Source organism: Centrocercus urophasianus, unplaced genomic scaffold (genome assembly GCF_019232065.1).
Source record: "Centrocercus urophasianus isolate 14NV4802_14NV808 unplaced genomic scaffold, USGS_Curo_1.0 seq_12, whole genome shotgun sequence".
NCBI classification, from domain to species: Eukaryota; Metazoa; Chordata; class Aves; order Galliformes; family Phasianidae; genus Centrocercus; species Centrocercus urophasianus.
In genome coordinates, this window is record NW_024884364.1 from 28,650,014 (window position 1) to 28,659,870 (window position 9,857).

Consider the following 9,857-nt stretch of genomic DNA (forward strand, 5'->3'; position numbering starts at 1 on the left):
AATGTGTCAGACATTTGTCTCTGCAACTAAGCCCTTGTGACAAGAGGATTAGGGTGTGAATAAGACCAAAAAAACTAGCAATGGAAAATATCAAATGTGGGTGCAAATTCGGACAGCAAACACAAGCACTCTGTTAGAACTGGGCAGCCCTAGCACCACAGTGCCAAGATGAGGCACCTGCAAAAAAATATTTCAGATTAAAACCTGACATAAACTATGTGCTATGAGCAATCGCCTGTTATTAAGATCGAGGTCACTTGTGAACATAATCTAGCCTGCTCAAGCAGAAGACAAATATACATATGTAGGAGCAACTTGGCACATGGAGTACGATAAAAAACTACAACACCAAACCAGCTGCTTTAGCTGGCTTGCCTTTCTTCACTGCAGAACTGAAAATGACGACTGCTCTAGGTGTGAATGAAGATACCATTGTTGGCTGTAAGTGTCCACAGCCAGGTATGGCTCACCTCTCTTTAAAACACCCAGCTGATCCTCATGTAAGATTTTCAGGGCAGTCAGGCTTTGTGCTGCACAGCTTCTGGCATGAACGCACACCTGCCTCAGTAGAAAAGAATCCCTATTGAGCAGACAGAAATCTAACATGTAAAACTTAATGTTATACATAAAACTTCTCCTTAAATAATTGCTAAGTGGTCAAGTCACTTAAAAATGAGTTTAAAATCAGCTCTGAAGAAATGATTACATAGACCTCTCTTTTAGTACACATTTATTACCTATATTACCTATGAAATATGTTAACATCACATATTCAAAATACAAGTTTCTAATAAAATAATCAACTCAAACAGGATTTATTCCGTTCTTTGCAGAGACAAGTGCTGCTAAAGTTGCATAGAAATGTAAACAGGTATCAAAAATCTAAGGCTGAAACAGGCATCTGCTAAGGAAGTTAGAACTCCAGCTTCTGTCAGAAGAATCTAACACACAGTAACAACCCTCTTTGCAAACCAAACAGTGTAAAGAGGCAAAAAGTGCTTGTGGAGCTTCATCTTGGTCCCCATTTGATGTCTTTCACGCCATGAAATTGTCTTTTCAAAGCATGGCTGTCTGCCCACTCAGCATTTAGAAATGAATCGTCGTCGTCCTCTTCAAGTTTCTATGAACAGAACCAACAGGTTAAGGCAGCGGTAATGAAAGGAACTTGTGCTTAGTCTCTGTGCTACCACAGCTCAAAGACAGTTAAAAATACATTGTTACCTTAAGTTCTTCTTGCTTTTTGTAGTAATACAGCATCATCTGTTTTTGCTCTTCATGGCTAATCAGAGGCTCACGTCCTGGAGCTCCCTGTCCTTTCTGAAAGGGAAAGCATACATTTCTTTCAGATGGTATTTATGATACAAATCATAAAATCATAGAATCATAGAATGGCCTGGGTTGACAAGGACCACAATGATCATCCAGTTTCAACCCCCCTGCTGTGTGCAGGGTCACCAACCAGCAGACCAGGCTGCCCAGAGCCACATCCAGCCTGGCCTTGAATGCCTCCAGGGATGGGGCATCCACAGCCTCCTTGGGCAACCTGTGCCAGTGCCTCACCACCCTCCGTGTGAAAATCTTCCTCCTAATATCTAACCTAAACCTCCCCTGTCTCAGTTTAAAACCATTCCTCTTGTCCTATCACTATCCGCCCTCATAAATCTCCTTCAGGAGAAGCTGCTAAGCAGAGATAGCAAAATCTTTCTTCAGACAATAAAATCTCTCAAATTTAACAAGATTTTCAGGACAGGAAAATAAATGAAAACAGGATTACTGAGTCTGTTCTACTTAAACTTCTGCTCTGAAAGACATCAGAAATCTCTCAGCTTTAAGGCCACTCCCAGTGTCTCAGGATGGGCCAATTCATCTTTAGCTCCTCTTTTAACATAGACTCAAGATGGCTTACAACTTGGTAAAGAAAAACAGCAACAAAACACTACAAATAAAAAATATTTGTTCCTACAAATAAAAGAAAAAACTTTCCAGTCAATTATCTTCATGGAAGAAGTGATGCACGCAGCAGAAAATAGCTGATGATAGCTATTGTCAACAATAGCAAACAGAACAGTTTAAATAAAGATGCCAAATCCCCTATGGAACAAAAATGGTCTGGCTTGCTTTAAATTAGCTCTGCAACTCAAGAATGCAGGCATCCACTGCGAGATAAGAAAAACACCATACTACTTTGCATTCTCTGAAGAGATCCCTCAACTGATTAAACAGTAAGACAACTTTCCTGGAAGCCTGCATTTCGATGGCTCTTCAATAGCCACAGCATTTTTCAGCCAGTCAGATAGAAAAGAGAAAGCAATTCCGGTTTTCCAAATGACAAAAACATGTATCACTTGATGAATCTTTAAGGAATCCAATTACACACTCTTGCAGATTGTAGCCATTCCTGCTTTCCGAGGCAGAGAACCTTTCACTGCCATAAAAGTGAAATGAATCTCAAGAATAATTCTGAGCTATGGGCAAGTACCGCCCATAGGAAACGTCAGTCATCTGATATTCATAAATGCATCCTTTGAATGGGATACACTGAAAGTGAACTGAAAATCCAAAAGTTCTTCCCTTGAGTAAGGCTTTCTCACCTGAGATGAGCAGAACTGCACAGTTCTGCACTACTTTGTCTAGAAAATTGCAAACGGCCCCATCTACTTACTACTTAGTTCTGGTAATGTGAGAACATGACCATGGTGTCAGCTGCCAGCACACACTTAATGACAGCTTTTTGCTAAAGCATCCGGTCTATAAACTGAGGGGAAGTGGGAAATCTTCGCTTCAATTTTTGCTCACTATGTCAGAAGTCAGCTCAGAGCTACGTTCACAAGCTACATGTGTCACCACATCTGTCTGGAAAGTCTGATCTCCTTTACGAAGTTCAGCTGCTTCAGAGCTTTAAGAAGCACAGCTGACAGCACAGCTGAGCAGTACACATGCAGCAGCTGGTTTTTTCCTTCTAGCACTCAGTGAATTCTCACTGATGACTCTGGGATAGCCTATGTTTGGGCCCCAAATATACAACCTGTGTATTCAAAGAAGACAAGTTCACAACGCAACCAAGACAACTTGAGGACCTGCCATCAAGAAACTCAGGGCACCACATTTAGGAAGGCACAGAGTTGCAGAGATTTTCTCTCAATGCACAGACATAAGAGTTAACAAAGGTATTCTGCCTAATGCTCTGCACTGAGATGGAACTGAGAGCCAGTTGAGTTTTTGTGTGTGTTTTAAAGCTTTTCAGGTTGTGTTCAAACAAGTTCTAAGTATGTCTTTGGTGCACTTTCATAAAGTGTTATGGAGCAGGTAATAGGAATTAGAATATTTAACTGATAGGCAAAGGAATTACTAAAAAAATTAATTGAGATATAATAAACTAGAAGCTTAAAAAAAAAAAGATGTTATTTTAAGACACTTAGGCTGGATCTAATTCTAAATCATTTCATACACCTAATAACAGTTCTCTACCATAGAGAATTGGACTGCCAAGAAGGAATAACAAAGAAATCAACTGGTGATACTCACTTTCTGTATCTTGACAATGATGGTGGTTTTCTCATTTCTGCCTACATAGTCAGAAAGCAGCTTTGTTTCTTTCAGCTCTTTTCCTGCCCACCATAACTGCACTTCGGATTCTTCTATGACTTCAAGCCCAGCCTGTGGCAAATAAACAAGGTGAAGGGTGTGCATGGGAGAACTTACTGGGGTGAAGGAGGAACAGACAAGCTATTTAAATTGGGTCCCAGGCTTACTTGAAGTCAGCTTTTATGTAACGTTGAAAATACACTTCATTCATCTTACGACTGCAGCGAAGCTGCTGATGTGCTTTCATGTGAAGTATCAGATAATAATACTTAACAGAATTTCTCACGCACATGGAAACAAATTCACCTTAACTGATAAAGTGGGGAACAACAGCATAGCACAAATGGAACCCAGACACAACATACAACACAAAAACATGACTGCATACGTGAGTTCCTGCCAAGTCTTCCTTATCTTCCAGCTCCATCCTAACTGGATCGTATGGAGGCAATCCCATTGGATACACAATCATCACAGCCCCGCGGAGCTGGTCCAATGCATCTTTCACCATCTCCAGATTAACACACACATTGGCCTGAACTTGTTTCTGAAATACAGGCAGGGGTCATGGATAATTTTTTATACACACACACACACACGTAGACACAGAGATATATGAAGAAAGACCTAGCTTCACAGTGATTTTAAAAGTTTATCACTGGGATATTCGAACACAGCTGTCTACACAGAGATATTAGGCATACAAATATACATATATATGTAAAATACTTCCTAAGTTGTGCAGAGTGCACATAGTAATAAATGTCTGTGGAATACAGGCACTCAGGTATGTACACATATGACTGCAAAAACTGGATGGGAAGCCTTTTGTTCCAAGTACTTGCAATTCACCAACAAGGCTCAAGTCAAATTAAAGTGAGGACTAGAGAAAGGATCCAGAACTTGTGTCTTCAGTAAGATGTGGGGTGAACGTGAGTGAAAGAGTAAAGTCTGGCATATTCATGACCTGAAAGACCCTGAGATTATTCCAAATCAGACTGCCACAGACAAAGGGGGAAAACAACCAACTAACCATACAAGGTGCATCTAGAAAAGAACAATAGAAGCTTTTTCCTCAGTGATTGAACAGTTCCAATTTGTGTGAGACAACAAAAGAGTAAGAGAATGCTGCCTCCTGGTGGCCATTAGTAAGCTCATTAACTGAGTCAAATTGATATCTCAATCTCAGAAGATTAACACACTTATCAGCAATGGAATTGTCAAGAAGGCCAATTCAAGCTCAGAGGCAACACTAAAAATTGATTAACTATCTGCACATGGCTTAAAGCTGTTTTAGACTTCCATACCTATTAATTCCCAGAAGCAGAGGATTGAGAAGAAGAGAAGAAAATAGCTTGAAAGTATTTACCAAAACATTAATCTGATAACAAACGTTCCTGAATTAGCATTTCAAAGTTGTATGAAAGCTGAGACACTATACAGAACATCCACACATTTGGTAAGGTAAGCTGAGACTATAGTCCCATGAAAGCATACTCTCATGCTTACCTTTAAGCACACAAAGTCACAGAGACCGAGTGCACATCTGATTGCTTGTAAAACCAAGGCTTAATCTTGGAGATAAGAGTGTTTCAGTTAGCCACAGGCAACAGTCAAAAGACTGTGTTAGTGAGCAAGAGGTATTTTATTCCAGGAACATCACAGTACACAGTTAAATTTTCACCAGAAAACACGACAAGCATTCACCTAAAGAATGCATCAGTAGCAAATTAGGAGTGTGTGGATGAAATTAAATGCAATTTAATCATTCAGCGAGGTCTCGGCTGCCAGCATTTGCTTGGTGTTTAATACCTGATTCCTTCACTCGTTGAACCAGCTTGCCAGAAGCCATTAAGAAAATCATTAACAGAAGCGTGAGTTTCTGCTAGATTATTCCCATCGCTGCAGGATATTAATCAAAAACTGTTTGCCTTTGCACTGAAAAAAGTCCACTTTTAATTAAGCTGTGTAACTACGCGGCCCCTATTAGGAAAGTCCCATGTATCACATGCTGCTTTGGAAAACTTACCCTAGAGATTAATGCCTTGGCTTCCTCTATGGTCTTTCTTATAACCTGTTGCATTTTTTCATTTGGAGCTAGAAAATAAGAGAGAAGTACTCAATAGTCTATATTTGCTATAAAAACAAGCTAAACAAAGCAAAACTGAAAGAGGGAACACCAACCAAAACACACATACAACTCCCAAAGAATCAAGCAAGCTGCCTGTCCAGGTTATTATCTACTGCAAGCAAATGAAACATTGTTCAGCCACAAAGCAAGAAACATACTCACTGCTAAACTGTAGTCCATTTACCACACGGATGCTTTAGTATCAAGTTTCTTACTAACTTAAGAAACAAAATAGCATTTCTCATGGGCACAGTAAAACGCCGTGTTCCCTGGAGACATCTGACTGATACTGGGAACTTCACCAAAAACAAAAATACTGAGTGAAAAGCAACAGCCATCACCTCACACTCACCACAACCCAAAGCAAGACTCTCTCTCATCTGACTACTGTGGACTGTACTGGCAGATGTGCTTTATGGAATTGCTCAGGTTGGAAAAGACCTTCGAGATCATCAAGTCCAATCTCAACCCAACCATACTTACCTTAACTGATGAAGATACAACAGATGATAAGGTTTTTATGTTTTGTAGTTGTTCCTGTCTCTAGGCTCTGGATTCTGCCCTGGCTTTGAAGGCTTTCCCAACAGTTAGCATTATTCTACCACGCGCAGACTAAAGTTAACTCTGCATAGCAAAAGGGATCATCTCTGCCTCTTGCACAAATAGCTTTAATCAGAAACAACAGCTTGGAGCTTGCTGGCTTTTTTTTATCCTAATTAAAACCTCAAAGTAATTTGCAAATACAATGCACATTTTACATCATAGCTATCTATTTTGACTGCTTTAAAAATTGTCTCCTAGCAAACAAAAATGCAATTAAATCATACTCATTTGCAGCTACACATTTAAACGCATCATTTAATTTGGCCCGCATTTGCATACTGTTCAGTATTATAACTGCTAATATTAAGAAGCTGTCCACCTGCTAACAAATAAATGCCTTACCCAGACTACAAGTCAGAGTGGTCGTATCTTCATGTTAAGGCTGACTGCTAATTTTTGCTATAAGGCCTGACAATGCTCATAACTGTGGTAATTCTGAACACAAATGAGCACTCCAAGGCACGTGAGAGAGGCTCAACCACTTGGCTGAGGTAGGAGGGAAAGCATCCCTGTATATTACAATTCAGGAGAGGTTCAATTTGCTTGGGGAATGTATTGCATTAGAAGAACTATTTACCCCCAAACCCCCAAAAGATATTAAGAACAAGCTACTCGTGGATGTCAAGTCAAAGCTGCATTATTCAAAGATTCCTCCTTAACTGAACCGCCCTGCAACCCATGCCTACAGGGTTGTTGAACAGAGCGCAAGAAGACAGAGCCTCTGCTGCACAGACAGCCTTCATCCTCTTGTCTCCAAAGTGGAGGGGGAGTGGTGCTTGATACATGCACCATGAGTTAAGGCCAGAGTACCTGGAAGAATTCTAGCACTTGTCTGCTTATTTTTGGAATTTACTTCCAAGCGTCACAGTTGTGAAGTTAAATACCATATGTGCTGAAGAGATGTAACATCACTTAGGCTTTTAAATCAACATTACGTTAGGCCCTAATCTAGGATTTAGGTATGTACAGAATCATAGAATGGCCTGGGTTGAAAAGGACCACAATGATCACCCAGTTTCAACCCCCCTGCTATGTGCAGGGTCACCATCCAGCAGACCAGGCTGCCCAGAGCCACATCCAGCCTGGCCTTGAACCTGTTCCAGTGCCTCACCACCCTCTGTGTGAAAAACTTCCTCCTAACATCTAACCTAAACCTCCCCTGTCTCAGTTTAAAACCATTCCCCCTTGTCCTATCACTATCCACCCTTGTAAACAGCCGTTCCCCCTCCTGTTCATATGCTCCCTTCAAGTACTGGAAGGCCTCAATGAGGTCTTCCTGGAGCCTTCTCTTTTCCAAGCTAAACAAGCCCATGTAAATGATAGCTTTGCTGATTCATTGTGAAAATAGGCTATTAAATAGATACCACTTAACAAATCTATGCCTTTAGCATCCTTTGTTCATAGGATGACAGCAGTAATTGGCAAACAAACATTATCTGGCTAATCTGCTGGCCTGATAGATATTAAGTATGCAATTGCTGATTGGTTTTATATTCTTTTCAGGATAGCAAAGCAAAAAGATAGGTTCAGAATCACAATTTCCACATTCGTGATGACATCAGCAAGTGACACCCATCTGTACCATATTTACCATGCCCGTTCCTTCGTCCAATCTCATCCTTCTTGAAGACACTCCCACCACTGGGAACGCATTTTTCTGCCCACTCGTCCTTCAACTTCAGTTCTTCAATCTGCTCATCCGTCAGCCCTTGCATATTGAGCGGTAAGTACGCACCGTGCTCCGCCAGCTCCTGCATCTCTTGGTCAAGCGTTTAGAGCACAAGGTTAGAAATCTGCCTTACTGAGAACACACCGCTTACAAAACCCTCTCAGAAAAACGCGTACGCAGCCAAAGCCCGCACAGAGCCTAGGATTTGAGGCGGGGATCCCCGCTCCCTTGAATTCGGGGACGCGAAGCCCTTCCCGACACCCGCAGGCCCAGAACCCGCACGCAGCAGCGGTGCGGCGGGCCGGTACCTGCGCACAGCCGCTGCACCTTCAGCCTGCCGTTGTAAATGCGGGCGACGAGAGGCGCCAGCTCGGCGAGGCGGGTGCCGCAGGCCGCCTCCAGCAGGAACTGGCTCTCATCGCCGCGCTTCACGTGCAGCCGCACCATGGCGGGGCCGGGCCGGGCCGGGCCGGGCCGAGCGGGGAGACGACGGCGGGACTCTGCGGTGGCTCCGCGGTGGCTCCGGAGTCGCGACGCGCATGCGCGGGGGGCCGTTGGAGCCTCTGCCCGTCTCCCCGCGTCCGCAGCAACGCACGCGCCTCTCTGGATACGGGCGGGGAGACGGCACTTCCGCTTCCGCCCTAGGCGGGGAGGGGGCCCTCATTGGGCCAATCAGGGCGGCGCAGTTGGGGCTGTTCAGTCTGGAGAACAGGAGGATTAGGGGAGGCCTCATTTCTCTCTACAGCCACCTGAAGGGAGGCTGTGGTGGGGTGAGGGTGGCCTCTTCTCCCGGGTAACAGTGATAGGAAAAAGAGAATGGCCTCAAGCTGTGCTAGGGGAGGTATTAAACGTCTGTTGGTCACTTCAAACCTAGAGCTTAGGTTGATTTAAACAAGATACGTTGCGAATGCATTGAAAGAAATAGATTCCTCACATCCTCATTTATTTATCTTTCCATTCTGCAAATTCAAACTCACTAGATATCACCCAAATATGTTTTATCCAGCCTTCTAGCACTCAGCAGTGCAACCTCTAAAACACCAGCAAAGGCAGAGAAAGAAATTAGGGTCAGAACATTTACTGCCATCCCCACCCTCTCTATTACCAAGGCTTACTTTATTGGACCTTCCGTTCCTCCCACCAGAATGCTGTGAGATTTGGTGGAGCAAATGATGTACCTTCCTAAGTGCAGCAGTGCCCCTTCATCTGCCCGAAATGCAGGAAGCGAGGGAGATCTTACGCAGTCATGTTGCAGCAGGGTGAATTAATTCCCATGACGCTGAGGAATGAAGCCATTCATGCTGTCTGCCCCACAAACTCTGAAAGGTCCTTTCCTTCCCAGTGCTTCCACCTGAAACAGTTCTTCATCAATTACACTGCAGTTCCCACTGTAGCCCCACTCAAACCAATCACTTCCAATCAACTTGTTGCTGGTCCTGCACAGAGCCACAGGTGATGTCATTTGATTCAAGGAGCAAACAAAACTGTCTGCAGGAGACGACTCCTCACCCAGATCTCGTTTCCCCTTCCCTGTGTGGTCCCCAGGTTGCTCCCTTCTGGCCTCCTTGATGTTCCTCTGGTTCTCCAGATGGGAGTGGACATCAGTTTCCCAAGCAGTGCTAACACAGAAAAAAATAGTGATCTCTTCCCAGTTTGTCACTATTTCTTTTACATGCTCTTTTACATGACTTAAACAGCACAGCTTCTGCAAGGGAGTAGCTGTGTGTGCAGGCGATGTGCTGCCATGTCAGCCATCTCCCAGAGGCTGCTCTATGGGTCCAACTGGAAAATCACTGAGTATGTTTTCCTGGTGGCAGAAATGGGAGATGTGCAGTCCCTCTTTTATTTCATTCCTATGCTGCTATTTGA

General features: G+C 43.2%; 1 protein-coding gene across 1 annotated transcript; it reads right to left on the minus strand.

Annotated features, from left to right (window-relative positions):
* Nucleotides 1-715: 715 nt before the first annotated feature.
* Nucleotides 716-8,435, minus strand: CFAP298 (cilia and flagella associated protein 298). The gene is made up of 7 exons (XM_042810909.1): nt 8,297-8,435; nt 7,911-8,078; nt 5,615-5,682; nt 3,974-4,132; nt 3,526-3,657; nt 1,222-1,317; nt 716-1,120 (listed from the first exon to the last, which is right to left on the minus strand). The coding sequence occupies exons 1-7, from the start codon at nt 8,433-8,435 to the stop codon at nt 1,010-1,012; spliced, it is 873 nt and encodes a 290-aa protein (XP_042666843.1). The 3' UTR covers nt 716-1,009.
* Between the last annotated feature and the right edge of the window lie 1,422 nt (nt 8,436-9,857).

What these genes read in the sequence shown, in the direction of transcription:
- CFAP298 (XM_042810909.1), bottom strand. Translation starts at nt 8,435, where the DNA reads ATGGTGCGGCTGCACGTGAAGCGCGGCGATGAGAGCCAGTTCCTGCTG. An exon ending in GGTGCAGCGGCTGTGCGCAG is followed by an intron (nt 8,079 to 8,296) that starts GTACCGGCCCGC and finishes CGCTTGACCAAG; the next exon opens with AGATGCAGGAGCTGGCGGAG. An exon ending in TCATTGTCAAGATACAGAAA is followed by an intron (nt 1,318 to 3,525) that starts GTGAGTATCACC and finishes TTTCCCTTTCAG; the next exon opens with AAAGGACAGGGAGCTCCAGG.